Source organism: Canis aureus, chromosome 5 (genome assembly GCF_053574225.1).
Source record: "Canis aureus isolate CA01 chromosome 5, VMU_Caureus_v.1.0, whole genome shotgun sequence".
Lineage (NCBI taxonomy): Eukaryota > Metazoa > Chordata > Mammalia > Carnivora > Canidae > Canis > Canis aureus.
The window spans coordinates 24,990,175-25,005,431 of NC_135615.1; the positions used below are offsets into that span (position 1 = coordinate 24,990,175).

The 15,257-nt window shown below is 46.7% G+C and overlaps 1 protein-coding gene across 1 annotated transcript in view; it reads right to left on the reverse strand.

Moving 5' to 3' along the window:
* Window positions 1–6,719: 6,719 nt before the first annotated feature.
* DHTKD1 (dehydrogenase E1 and transketolase domain containing 1) overlaps window positions 6,720–15,257 on the reverse strand; it is a 50,848-nt gene continuing 42,310 nt past the window's right edge. Inside the window, exons 14-17 of the mRNA XM_077897232.1 lie at window positions 11,787–11,869; window positions 11,268–11,437; window positions 9,343–9,428; window positions 6,720–8,102 (exon numbers count right to left, since the gene is read on the reverse strand). Of these exons, the coding sequence (XP_077753358.1) occupies window positions 8,001–8,102; window positions 9,343–9,428; window positions 11,268–11,437; window positions 11,787–11,869 (441 nt within the window). The 3' untranslated portion in view covers window positions 6,720–8,000. The remainder of the gene's footprint in view (window positions 8,103–9,342; window positions 9,429–11,267; window positions 11,438–11,786; window positions 11,870–15,257) is intronic.

Genomic DNA, 15,257 nt, shown 5'->3' on the forward strand with positions numbered 1-15,257 from the left:
GCTCCCGCCCCTGTGCTCCACCCCGCCGCGGCTCGGGGCCCGTGCTCCCAACCCTGTGCTCCACCCCGCCGCCGCTCGGGGTCCGTGCTCCCGCCCCTGTGCTCCACCCCGCCGCGGCTCGGGGCCCGTGCTCCCGCCCCTGTGCTCCCGCCCCTGTGCTCCACCCCGCCGCCGCTCGGGGCCAGTGCTCCCGCCCCTGTGCTCCACCCCGCTGCCGCTCGGGGTCCGTGCTCCCAACCCTGTGCTCCACCCCGCCGCTCGGGGTCCGTGCTCCCGCCCCTGTGCTCCACCCCGCTGCCGCTCGGGGTCCGTGCTCCCAACCCTGTGCTCCACCCCGCCGCTCGGGGTCCGTGCTCCCGCCCCTGTGCTCCACCCCGCCGCGGCTCGGGGCCCGTGCTCCCAACCCTGTGCTCCACCCCGCCGCGGCTCGGGGCCCGTGCTCCCGCCCCTGTGCTCCCGCCCCTGTGCTCCACCCCGCCGCCGCTCGGGGCCCGTGCTCCCGCCCCTGTGCTCCACCCCGCCGCGGCTCGGGGCCCGTGCTCCCGCCCCTGTGCTCCACCCCGCCGCCGCTCGGGGTCCGTGCTCCCGCCCCTGTGCTCCACCCCGCCGCGGCTCGGGGCCCGTGCTCCCGCCCCTGTGCTCCCGCCCCTGTGCTCCACCCCGCCGCCGCTCGGGGCCCGTGCTCCCGCCCCTGTGCTCCACCCCGCTGCCGCTCGGGGTCCGTGCTCCCAACCCTGTGCTCCACCCCGCCGCTCGGGGTCCGTGCTCCCGCCCCTGTGCTCCACCCCGCTGCCGCTCGGGGTCCGTGCTCCCAACCCTGTGCTCCACCCCGCCGCTCGGGGTCCGTGCTCCCAACCCTGTGCTCCACCCCGCCGCGGCTCGGGGCCCGTGCTCCCAACCCTGTGCTCCACCCCGCCGCGGCTCGGGGCCCGTGCTCCCAACCCTGTGCTCCACCCCGCCGCCGCTCGGGGTCCGTGCTCCCGCCCCTGTGCTCCACCCCGCCGCGGCTCGGGGCCCGTGCTCCCGCCCCTGTGCTCCACCCCGCCGCCGCTCGGGGTCCGTGCTCCCAACCCTGTGCTCCACCCCGCCGCTCGGGGTCCGTGCTCCCGCCCCTGTGCTCCACCCCGCCGCGGCTCGGGGCCCGTGCTCCCAACCCTGTGCTCCACCCCGCCGCGGCTCGGGGCCCGTGCTCCCGCCCCTGTGCTCCACCCCGCCGCCGCTCGGGGTCCGTGCTCCCAACCCTGTGCTCCACCCCGCCGCCCCTCGGGGCCCGTGCTCCCGCCCCTGTGCTCCACCCCGCCGCGGCTCGGGGCCCGTGCTCCCGCCCCTGTGCTCCACCCCGCCGCCGCTCGGGGTCCGTGCTCCCAACCCTGTGCTCCACCCCGCCGCTCGGGGTCCGTGCTCCCGCCCCTGTGCTCCACCCCGCCGCGGCTCGGGGCCCGTGCTCCCGCCCCTGTGCTCCACCCCGCCGCCGCTCGGGGTCCGTGCTCCCAACCCTGTGCTCCACCCCGCCGCGGCTCGGGGCCCGTGCTCCCGCCCCTGTGCTCCACCCCGCTGCCGCTCGGGGCTCGTGCTCCCGCCCCTGTGCTCCACCCCGCCGCCGCTCGGGGTCCGTGCTCCCAACCCTGTGCTCCACCCCGCCGCTCGGGGTTCGTGCTCCCGCCCCTGTGCTCCACCCCGCCGCGGCTCGGGGCCCGTGCTCCCGCCCCTGTGCTCCACCCCGCCGCCGCTCGGGGTCCGTGCTCCCAACCCTGTGCTCCACCCCGCCGCTCGGGGCCCGTGCTCCCGCCCCTGTGCTCCACCCCGCCGCGGCTCGGGGTCCGTGCTCCCAACCCTGTGCTCCACCCCGCCGCGGCTCGGGGCCCGTGCTCCCGCCCCTGTGCTCCACCCCGCCGCTCGGGGTCCGTGCTCCCGCCCCTGTGCTCCACCCCGCCGCGGCTCGGGGCCCGTGCTCCCAACCCTGTGCTCCACCCCGCCGCGGCTCGGGGCCCGTGCTCCCGCCCCTGTGCTCCACCCCGCCGCCCCTCGGGGTCCGTGCTCCCAACCCTGTGCTCCACCCCGCCGCGGCTCGGGGCCCGTGCTCCCGCCCCTGTGCTCCACCCCGCCGCGGCTCGGGGCCCGTGCTCCCGCCCCTGTGCTCCACCCCGCCGCTCGGGGTCCGTGCTCCCGCCCCTGTGCTCCACCCCGCCGCGGCTCGGGGCCCGTGCTCCCGCCCCTGTGCTCCACCCCGCCGCCGCTCGGGGCCCGTGCTCCCGCCCCTGTGCTCCACCCCGCCGCCGCTCGGGGCCCGTGCTCCCGCCCCTGTGCTCCACCCCGCCGCCGCTCGGGGTCCGTGCTCCCGCCCCTGTGCTCCACCCCGCCGCCGCTCGGGGGTCCGTGCTCCAGCAGCACAGTGGAGCTGGCTTGCCCGGGCTGGACCGTGGCTGCGGGGCCTCTTCCTGCCTGAGCTCAGCTCCGAGCTCCCAGTCGAGCAGTGGCGGCTTCCTCCACCGCCTGGTCCGGGGCCCGGGCCTCCCGAGGGTCGTGGGCCGGGATCGCATCCCTGAGACACGGGGCTGAGCAGCCCCGAGACCCGGTGTGCCCCGAACAGCCCTCTTTATTTTGCTCCCACCTTCTTGGAAGTTGTCAAAAATCCGTGACGCTCTGTCTCTAGTTAACAGCGCATGAACTCCCTGCGACCTCTCACGGGAGCTCCTTCCAGCTTCTCCCGGGCACAGGACATCAGGACCTGGTCCCCCGTTACCCCGTCTATGGATGGGGTGCCCTAAGGGAGGCAGTCTTAGAAACCAGCCGGCCCTGCGTTTTAATCCCTCCTCTCCTTCCTAGTGGCTTTGGGCGATGAACCTTTCTGAGCTACATCAGTAAAATAAGGATCCTAGCCACCTCCTACAGGTGTGAAAGCGGACGAGCTTAGCACACACAGGCCCTCAAATGTATTCTAACTCAATTTTCAAGCCCTGCAATGTAACTTCTGCTCTAACTTAAAATGAAACAAGCTATTTCAAAGGTCACTGATGATCCATAATCACCAAATCCAACAATCTGTTCTAATGCTTTCATCTGTGTCCAAGAAGGAAACAAATGATGAGGGAGAGAAAGGTTGATTTTCTCCTTGACCAAACTTGAGCGAGGCTCCTCTGACCCTTTCTCTACTAAGCTTTTGATTGGCCTATTAAGACAGTGTAAAGACTATAAACTGGACTATAGACCAGACTATAAACATAGTTTGGACTATAAACATAGTTTCTTTTTTTTAGAAGATATTATTTATTCGTGAGAGACACAGACAGAGGCAGAGACAAAGGCAGAGGGAGAAGCAGGCTTTCTGCAGGGCGCCGGATGCAGGACTAGATCCCAGGACCCCAGGATCATGCCCTGGGCCAAATGCAGACACGAAAAGCAATGAGCCACCCAGGTGCCCCTTAAACATGATATCTAACAGCTCCATCCCTAAGATGACCCTGCTTGCGAAAACTCAAAACTGCCCAAAGAATTTACCATTTGTTCCAATGCCTGAGGATAGGGTTTCCGTCCCCCTGCCTCCGTGGAGGGTAGGAGCCTAACTTCCAAAACTGCCAATTAACAAACCCAGATGGCTGTCACATGGACCAACCCCTCCTGCTTCCAGCTTTTTGACATTTTTTGCTTGCCTGACTCTGAGCCCCAACCACCCAACGGGGGTTCTGTCATTCGCCCTTTAAAAACTCCAGTGACCTCCGTACAAATCAAAGTTGAGTGCAGTTCACGCTGGACTCTCTCCTACTGCAGTACTATACTACTGATTAAAATCTGCGCTGATCATTTTAACTGGTGTGGGGCCTTATTGTTGAATACACACACAGAGATAGAGCAAGTTAGGCTGGGCATGCTCCACTTGGAGTCATCTGGGACAGCTCCAAGACTGGGGACTTGAATGATCAGAAGGCTCTCTCACAAGTCCAGCATTTGTGGCTGGCTCTCAGCTCCAACATCTCCACAAGTCTTCTTCAAGACCCCCACCCCACCAGAGGGCTCCTTCATGTTGTCTGGGCTTCCTCAAAACATGGCCGCTGGGTGCCAAGGGATGTCCTTTTTAGTGATTAAGAATCATGTTCAGGGCAGCCCCGGTGGCTCAGCAGTTTAGTGCTGCCTTCAGCCCAGGGCATGATCCTGGAGACCCAGGATCGAGTCCCATGTTAGGCTCCCTGCATGGAGCCCGCTTCTCCCTCTGCCTCTCTTTTTGTTTCTCTCAGGAATAAATAAATAAAAACAAAAACAAACAAAAAAGAATCACATTCAGTGCATCATGTTTATAGAAGCAGCCACGAAGTCCTGCTCAATCTCAAAAATGGGGAAAACAGACTCTACCTCTTGGTGACTCTACGTCTTGCCTCTTGTGGAAATGCAGGTGGAACAAAATACTGCACCAGCTGCTTTGGGAAAACACAATTTGTCATAGTTACAATCCCCCATCCTTTGACTTCATTCTTACCTCACTCTGCTTTGTATTAGTCATTTTTATACGTGTCTAAGCTCCCCTACTATCTATAAACTTCTAAATGGCAAAAACTTAATTTTTGCATCATCTATGGTGGCTTGCAAATGGTTGACTTACATATAGTTTTGGCCCTAGATTGTGAGCTATTTTCATGGATATGATATCCTTTCAATAAAGATGCACTAAATTGAAAGTCTGACAGAAGAGTTGCCTGCACTTCTCTTTACTTTCCATTTCTAGGACAGCTCCATGTTTCAAGTAAGAAGCTAGGAAAAAGCTCTGACACTTTGGATAACTTCTGTGAATTATCCTTCCAACATTGTTCAGTGTTTCTCCTACTAAAGGCTGCCCGGGACTTGTCCCTGTGTAACTATAATATGCCAATTCATCTCCATCTATCAGGAATGTCACTCTACCTTGACCTCCCTCACTGAATTAGCACATCCAACAAGAATGTCTCTCTCTATGTGTAAGATGCTTTGTCATCTCAAATAGATTGTTAGTCCGTTGAGGACAAATGGCAAACAATTTGTTTCACTACCGTGTACCTCTAATATCCAGAACAATGCCATATATGCAGCAAGTGTCCAATAAAGTATTGGGGAAATACCATTCTACTCTTATAGGGGCATTTCTTACTTTTGTCCAATTATAGCTGATTTTCCATGTGAGTCAAAGAAAACATGAGGAAACAATACTAAAGTAACACACTTTTATTAAAAGTTTTCTAAGATTAACTGATTTTGCAAATGGCATTGGGGAAATAAGTCTGCTTTACACCGCTTTGTCAGATTTAAATACAAACATGACAGTGAGTTACTACTCCTATTGAGTAATTTATGAGTGGTTTATTTGTATAATAGTGGGTTATAAGTATTGAGTTTTGAGGATAAGTTTTGAGGATTCAAAAACATTTTGTCCAAATTTCCCCCAAAGGTGTTGGTTTTAGCCTGAAACTCATGAGAAGCTGAAGATGAAAAGCAAATATCCAAGTACAACCAAGAGAAATGGAGGTGAAGCTTTTGGAAGCTTAAGACAAAAGTCTTGATTCTTACCTGTGACTTCATTCCTATAGAACCTCTAATTTATTTAAACTGCATTTCCTCAAGTTTGTAAAACAGATACAACTTATATTGTCAGTTGAGGGATTTTTTTTTTAAACAATAAAACTTCAGAGGTAATATAGTCAGACTAAAAGAAGTCATATTTTAGAATATTTTCCTTATAGTATACATATAGAAAACTGAACAAAATGGCTTTTTTTAAAGATTTTATTTATTTATTCATGATAGACATAGAGAGAGAAAGAGAGGCAGAGACACAGGCAGAGGGAGAAGCAGGCTCCATGCCAGGAGCCCCACACAGGACTCGATACCGCATCTCCAGGATCCCGCCCTGGGCCAAAGGCAGGCGCTAAACCGCCAAGCCACCCAGGGATCCCCCAAAAATGCCTCTTAAGGAAGATAATTTTATTTTATTAAGAATATGTCACTTTAGACAAAATCAACATTTTTTTCATTTTTTTGTTAATATTTCTCTTCACTGAATAACCGATTCGAACTCTATTCTTCATTGAATATAAAATTAGCATAAATAGATATGAACAGGATACAAATATCACATTATCAAATTTCCCAGAGGAATATGGTAAAATATTTTTATTTTACTTTGCTATGATACTTTTATCCCATACTCTATTATGGGAATATTTGATTCAGAATTCTTCGAATAGTTCCTTCCTACAAGGTAATTCAAAATGTTGGCCCATGTTGCAATAGTGATTGAGAGTAAGATGGTTAAGATACAGATGACACTTTTTTTTTAATAAGATACATTTCATGGCTCCTGGTGGAGAAGATATAATAAGATACCAGAGAAATTTGGAGAAATTTAAACTTGAAAAACAAATTACTTTTCCATCTCATTTTATGCTTAGACTTTGAAATTTTTAACTCAAGAAACCAAGACATCTGAAAAAAAAATGGCAGGGCTTTCCTGTTTTTCTTTTTTTTTTTTTTTTTTTTTTAATTTTTATTTATTCATGATAGGCACACAGTGAGAGAGAGAGAGGCAGAGACACAGGCAGAGGGAGAAGCAGGCTCCATGCACCGGGAGCCTGACGTGGGATTCGATCCCGGATCTCCAGGATCGCGCCCTGGGCCAAAGGCAGGCGCCAAACCGCTGCGCCACCCAGGGATCCCAATCCTGTTTTTCTAAGTTCAGTATACAACACCAATAACCATTTGCATTAAATAGACCTTTGTAATTATATGGATTTACATGCATGGTACTAAGTTACATGATTTATAAAGCTTGACTTAAGAAGGAAGCATTAAAGGTGCATTGGAATAAGAGGGCTGTGAATATTACAGAAATATTAAATCAATACACTAATGCATACATTTAAGATGTGAATCATGAACCTCCTCCTGTGGCCAGAATGACCTACACATTGACTCTGAAAGACATTACCAGTTGCCAGGAAAAGTGGAGAGGCCCTTCCAGTGCCCCAGGGCTTCCTCCATCATTTCTGAGAAAAAACGTCATGGCACCCGAATGGTAGATGGCACAGTCACTGCAGCACCAAGTCATGTAAAGCTACACAGTTTGCTGCTGTTTCATTGTGCTTCCAAAGTTTCAGAATTAATGCAGTGGGTTAGTGATCTCCATAAATCTCCAAGTACCTGGTGCTGGGAAGTCTCCAATGTTGAAATTAAAATGTTCCTTAAAAACCACAAATGAACATCATTTCATCACACCTTTTAGAGGCAAAACTAACAGGAGCTGAAATCCCCATATCAGATACCGAAAGTCAATTAAAAATATTAAGATATCACTGCAAACAATTTAGGGGGGGGAAGTGATACTATGACAAAGTAGACCACAAATCAATTTCATTGTGAAATTGAAGAGTCATAATTAATGGGACTGATACTTAAGGACAAGGGTAAAAACAGCTATCTTGAAGAAGATAGAACCTTCTTGAAGAAGAATACACATCAGGACTAGTACAGCTTTGCTATGGTGTTTGGTGAAACATTTTTCGCAGTGGATGCAAAGCAGCACCAGAGATCCTATAAAATGAAAATATTGGCAGTCACAGGACTTTGAATAAAGAATGGCAAAATTGATGAAAGTGGCATGCATCAAGCAAATGGAGAAGTGACGTCAAAGTGACCTGCATGTAAATTCTGTAAATTCAAGCTAAAGAATTTTTCCTGGGCATATATAGTTAATGAGAAAAAGTGGTCTGAAAAAATCTGGATAATGCATTAACTCTACAACTCACTCAGATCTAACTGTTGTTGTACCTTTAAGGATAAAGGTGACTTGTCAGATTCTTGGGTTGATGGATAATTCCCTTGGCTAGTTCATAGGTTCCGATTAAATTGTCCTCATCAATCCCAACGTCTTAGAGGAAGAGACTTTTCATGTCACCTAATGGAAGAAGGGTGTAGAGGAGCTGGCTTTTCTTTGCATGGTTGTTTCTTAAAATGAAGTAATTTTGGTTCAAAGGACACCATCAAGCAAAGGTCTTGGTGAGGACATCTTCATGCTGCTGCAGATGAAGGGTGCCAATTCCTACAGCGGGTGCTGGCAAAGGGGGTCGGCTCACAAGACGAAGCTATGATTAGAGCAGAAAAGGAATAAAAACCAAAATGACCTTTTGACCTGATCAGAGCCCTGCTTCATTCTCTCAAGGCAGTGCATGCATTGCTCTTAGCTTGTTTAACCATAACTCACCTTTCCTGGAAAAATAATGAGTTACCTAGAATATACTGGAGATATCTTTCACAGCTAAAAACTAAATTCACCGTAAGGGGAGATAAACTCTTGAATTTGTCCTTTTCTTCAGTAACTATTCATTGGTTTTAGCGGTAGTTTCCTAAATTAGAACAAATGAAAATGATCTGGGCCCAGCGAAGTCGTAACACATGTGTGAACTGAGTTCTAATTAAACCAGAATAGGAAGATAAATGGAAGCACATTTGCTTTTCTCATGGTTCTTCCCTTCCTAGAGCATCATCAGGAGGAATTTGCCTTTTGATGGATGTCAATTATGTGGTGGAGCTGGGAACAAGCGTCAGTGGGCATCTCTTCCTCTATATTATCCGACTAACCTGCTCATCACCCTGCCCCCCCGGGGCTTGGAGAGTGACCTTTAGGACAAGACTTCTGAACAGACTAGCAGGAAAGGTGGCTGGCAGGTAAGAGACTTTACTTTTTTAAGTACAATCACTTTTTCTTATATGACACTAGCACGTACACATATATATCTTGATCAATATTCAGCATTTTATTCTGAAAAAAATAGGCTAAATTAGATTTTACATTTTATTTTTCTTTTTAGGATTTTATTTATTCATGAGAGACACAGAGAGAGAAAGAGAGAGAGAGGCAGAGACAAAGGCGGAGAGAGAAGCAGGCTCCATGCAGGGAGCCCGATGTGGGACTCGATCCTGGGTCTCCAGGATCATGCCCTGGGCTGAAGGCAGGCACTCAACCACTGAGCCACCCAGGCATTCCTAGATTTTACATTTTACTTTAACTTTAAAAGAATTAGACTGCAGGATGCCTGGGTGGCTCAGTGGCTGAGCATCTGCCTTTGGCTCAGGTCATGATCCTGGGGTCCTGGGATTGAGTCCCACATCAAGCTCCCCTCAAGGAACCTGCTTCTCCCTCTGCCTGGGTCTCTGCCTCTCTCTCTCTCTCTCTCTCTGTCTCTCATGAATAAACAAAAAAATTAATTAATTAAATAATCTTAAAAAAAAAATTGGATTACTAATAGAGGATAAACTCAGTGTCTGGCCCTTCAGGAGAAATAATGCACATACGCAAAACCCTACAAGAGAGAAAGCTACTACCTTGCAGGCCAGTTGCTTTTCAAACCTTGGAGAAACAAAGCACCATGAGCCCATGTTCTGAGGCTCCTCCTGACTCCAAATAAAATCTGTAACAGAAGAAAGTTCACTTCAGTACTCCAGGTAAATCTACCATACACACACACTATATACATGCGGAGAGAGAGAGAGAGAGATTATAGCCATTTGTATACACATGCATATACATAGAATGTATGCACCTACAGCTCTCTTCAAGTAGATATATGCCTTTCCAATATGGTCTGCTATTGCTTATCTTTTTTTTTTTTTTTTTTGACAAACGTATAGTCATATATCCAGCACCTCACTCATGATACAGAATAATTCTATCAACCCCCAAAATTCCCTCATCCTGGCCCTTTCAAGGCAACTCCTCTGCCAGCCCCAACCTCTGGCAACCCTTGACCTTTTCTCTCTCTCTACAATTTTGCCTTTTCCAGAACATCAGATAAATGTAACTATGACATGTGGCCTTTGGTTCTGGCTCCTTTGATCTAATCCACAAAGGGATTTTGCCGGTAGCCATGGTTCACTCTCTTTTATGGTTGGGTGGCATGATGTTGTAAGGATATACCTTACATCCTTGTTTATTCATCCACAGGTTGAGGGACATCCTGGTGGTTTCTAGTTTGGGGCAATCATGAATGAAGCTGCTGGAGACATTTTTCTGTGTCCACGTTGTCATTTCTCTTGGGTAAATACCTTGGAGTGGACTGTTGGGTTGTGTGGGAACTCTGTATGTAACCTTGTAAGGAACTGACAGACTGTTTTCCAGAGTGCCTGTACCACTTTCCATTCCTTCCGGCAGTGACTGAGGCTTCCAGTTGCTCTGCTTCCTCATCAGTTCTTGATATTGCCAACTTATTGTTTTGTTTTCATTTTAGCCATTCTAATAGGTGCTGTAGCCATATCTCATTTTGGTTTCATTTGCATTTCCCTTATCGCTCCCTAATTACGTTGAGCATCTTTTCATACAGTTATTTGCCATCCCATTATTTGGCTCAAATCTTTTGTACATTTTTTTTTAAAGATTTTATTTATTTATTCATGAGAGACACACACACACACACAGAGGCAGAGACACAGGCAGAGGGAGAAGCAGACTCCATGTAAGGAGCCCGATGTGGGACTCGATCCGGGTCCCCAGGATCACACCCTGGACTGCAGGCGGCGCTAAACCACTGTGCCACCGGGGCTGCCCCACTGTGCCACCGGGGCTGCCCTCTTTTGCACATTTTGAAAACTTTGATTATTTTTATTCCTGAGTTCGGGGAACTCTTTGAACATTCTGGATGTTCAAATATGTATTTGCATATCTTTGTTAGATATGTATTTGCAAATACTTCCCCCCAGTCTGTGGCTTATTTTCTCAGTGGTCCCTTTCAACAGTGCAGAAAACTCTCATTTTGATGAAGTCCAATTTCTCTGTTATGGGACATGCTTCCATAGTGTTACATCTAAGAACTTTTTGCCTAGCCAAAGGTCATGAAGATTTTCTCCTTGAAGTTTTAGAACTGTACATTTTACATTTAGGTCTGAGATCTTGAGTGAATTTCTGTACCCATGGCATAGAGATGTCCAATTATTGCAGCCCACTTGTTGAAAAGGCTTGCCTTTTATAGTTACATCAATTTATCCTAAGCAACAGTATGGCACTGATTACCTATGACTTCTCAAGAAATGACATGTCCTAAGTGAGAGAAGGGGGATGGGGGACTGAAAAAGACACCAGAAAAAACAGAGAGACATTGGTTCTAGCAGTATTTTTTTTTTTCATATTTCCAGATTCCAAAAGATTCAATTTCCTAATGACTCTCACTGCCCCTGGAACCTCTTTTCATATGAGACATTGGAATAGGTTTCAGGTATCTGAAACCCAAAGAACCCCAACAAGAACAACGCTGTACCTTTCACATGTTTGTATTTGCTCATCTCTTGCTGTAATGAATCCAGTGGGAAAGGGCAGAGTTCCTCTAATCGGATGATGGCAAAGGCATGCTTCTTGGCCTCCAAGGATTCTCTTTGCTTCTGCAGGGCATAGAAATGTTTGCCACAGCAGAATACCAGACTCTTGACGCTGTTGGGTAGAAAAGGGACAAGGGGTGAAGGAGAAATATCTGAAAGAACTGTATCAAAAGAAAGCACAGACTACATAGATGAAAATGCTTCATTACAGAAGCGGGGCGGTGGGGTGCTCTGTAGTTGAGATCAGTGACATGCTACGCCCTGGCAAGCCTCCTTCAGCAACACACCCCTCCAAAGTTCACCCTTCCATGTGTACTCTAACTCCTGTCCCATGGATGCAAAGAACTTCTATCAGGATAGAGGAGATTTGGGTCACTTTGGGTTCCTTAATGTGAACTAGTCTTGCCAGTAATTTAGAATACTACTGCAGAGTATGAAAACAAAGATACACATCAGATTACTTTTTGGGATCCACAGATGAATCACCAATGACCGGCTTGAATGTTGTTCCTGGTGCCATTTCTTGAAGTGTTGACACAGCTGCCTAAGGAGGAGAAAAGCCACAAATCTATCAACTGAAGGAAAGGAGCTGAAGATGCCTTTCTTATAAGGGATCTTTACCAAGAAATAACATCAAACTTTTCTCCTAGGACTATAAGTAAACATATGTACTCATAAACACAATGTCTTTCCAAAAAATACCAATGGTGTATATCTTGGAACAAAATGATTCTTTCAAGATTTCATAAGATTGCTTTTTGTCTGATGCTGCAACAAAATTTTAAGAATCAAAATTTCAGTTTGATCATACTTTAGTATCAATAAAAATATGCTTTCATTTGTCGGAGTAAGAAATGACATTTGTGAACAAAAACAACTAAACTAGGGCAGAGATTTCTATCTTTAGGATTCTGACTATAATTTATAAGCAAAATCTAATGAGTCAGAACAAGCAGGAGCAATACATGAATATTTCCGTGACGAAAAGAAATGTTATTAATGAGTTTGATTTAAATAAGTACTTGTTGCAAAGAACTTAGAGTAGACAACTCTAATTCATTTCCCTATAATCTAGTCCCGAATGGGAATATGACATTTTGACTGGTCCACTGATAGGCAGCCATGTTGATGTGGGATACTGTGATATAACCTAAAAACTTAATATTAACTAAGAGAACAAAATAAAAATTTATATTAGAGAAAATATATATCTATTTATGTGTAATAGATATATATTATTTTATTATATATCATATATATTTATTTATTCTTATTTTTTATTTATTCTTATTGCTAAATAATGTACGATAGAAGCAATCTTTCTCCATCCTGAACCAGAGCCCTTGGTCAGCTCTCACTTCCTAGGGTAGGAATCAAAAGGAGCTGGAGGGGCACCTAGCTGGCTCAGTTAATGGAGCAAGTGACTCTTGATCTTGGGGTCATGAGCTCAAGTCCACATTGGGGCATAGAGCTCACTAATTTAAAAAAAAAAAAAGGAACTGGAGTTCAGAGCTGGGTGGGAAATTTGGGTAGAGGTTAGGTACCACTTGACAGGCAAAGTCCTGAGTCATGTTTATCACATGGCAAGTCATCTCTGAATACGCTGTGGAAAGAAAGGGTGGACTTCTGTTCAGCTAGATCACTTGTACCAATAATCTAATATTGGGGAAGAAATCAAACTTTAATGATGGAGTTACTTATTTTCAATTAATAAAAGGACTTCTATGGTTGATGAAGATATTTGTCTACTTAATAAGACTAGCTTCTCACTTGAAAAATCTATAGGTTAGCTATTGCATTTTTCTTTTTTGAGAGAGAGAGAGAGAGCAGAGGGGCAGAGGAAGAGGGAGAGAGAGAATCTCAATCAGGCTCTATGGTCCACATGGGGCCAAATGGCAGGGCTTGATCTCAAGACCCTTAGATCATGACCTGAGCCAAAATCAAGAGTCGGACACTTAACCGACTGAGCCACCCAGGTGCCCCAGCTGTTGATATTTTTAAGGTTCCAGAGCAAGGCTTCACTTATTTGGTAAGTTATATATTAGACATGGGGAGAGGAGTGGACTCTTGGGGCCAGAATGTGAACTCTTATTCTCATTACAAACAGCAAAAGAAATTCTCAATAAAATGTCTAATTGTTCACTCAATACTTAGTAATATACATATATTATATTTATTGGATTATATTCCTTTATAGTAATGACTGAGGGAGCAGGTGACACCCTTAGGGGTACAATGAAAGTTGGGTCATGAATCGCAGATGTGTATATTTCTTAGAAATAAATTATAGTAATTTACAGTATGTCTTGGCCTCTTTACCATTACTGTTTCAAAATATCTGTGTCAAAAGAGCCCCATCAGAAAGACTGTGTTAAAAGGATTGCATTAGTTTTTCCTGAATGCCCTGTGATGCTGCTAGATTCACGAAGCCATCTCAAAGTATGCATGATTGTTCAAGGAACATTGAGTTAGAGAATGAGATCAAACGCATGAACCCTGCTGTGGGTGAATGAATGGGAAGTGCATTTCCTGAGTACTGACTCCCAGGGCTGGGGCCAGGGAGACACAGTGGAAGTACACAGCAGAATTTAAGGAGGCACCCACGCTAGGCTCATGCAAGTGTTGGCCACCAGTGGGGGCAATTCACTCACTGGTTTCCTCAACATCCCTCAATTCCAAATATACACTCTCAAACCTTTGTGAGAAGAACAAGGTAGCCTTGAAGAGCCACATCCTAAATGACTTATTTCACCTTATTAGCATCCAAATAAGTGCAAAAGGTTTTTGAGTGCTAATCCTATTTAAGACCCATACAAAACTGCAAAAAAGATTCTAACAGATGGTATAAATAGATGCTTTGTAATATTTATTATCTTGAACTCTGCATATTCTTGTGATTTAAAAAACATATTGTGGGGTGCCTGGGTGGCTCAGTTGGACTCTTAATTTTGGCTCAGGTCACGATCTCAGGGTCATGAGATGGCGCCCCACTTCTGGCTCTGTGCTGAGCGTGGAGCCTGCATAGGATTCTCTCTCCCTTTCCCTCTACCCCTCCCCCTCTCGCTTGTACACACATGCTCTCTCTCTCTCTAAAAAAAAGTAAAAATAAGTTAAAAATATAATAAAAAACATAACGCGAGCTTAACACTCAGTTCAGGTAAACCAAGATAAAAACGTACCCTTTTATCGGTGTAGCAATAAGCTATATCATTAATAATGTTTGAAACAGGAGTCTATCTCTGTGTGATAAATCATTTAACAGGAAAAAAAAACTCACTAAAAGCCAATGAATGCCACCGCTGCTTCTTTTTTTTTTTTTTTTTTTTTTTTTTCACCGCTGCTTCTCATCACAATATTTGGAATTTTCAACTTGCTACTATCAATATAGTACCATAGACCTGGTTATCTGAGATTTTGCTTTCAACATTTTGCGTTAAGCATGGTCAACCTACGTCCAGAAGTAGATGATCTTCCTCCTGACTTATGGTCAGAAGGTGACTAGTAACTTTACCCTTTGTCATAATGCCTACGTCATTCACCTACTTCATCTCATCACCTTGGCATTTTATCATCTCACTCCATTAAAGAAGGGTAAGTAGAGCACAATAAGATATTTTTAAAAGAGAGACTATATTTGCATAACTTTTATTATAGTATATTGTTATGATTGTTATATTTTTTATTAGTTATTGTTAAGCTCTTACTGTGCATAATTTATAAATTAAACTTTATTATAGTGATGTATGCATAGGAAGACAGTATATGTAGGGTTCAGTACTATCTGTGGCCTTAGGCATCCAATGAGAGTCTTAGAACGTATTCCTCACAGATGAAGGAAGGATATTGGTGCTTATACTATTTGCACTTTAAAACTTTTTCTAAAAAATCATTTCTGCTCCCTATATTCCCAGTTATTCCAGAAAGATGTTTTT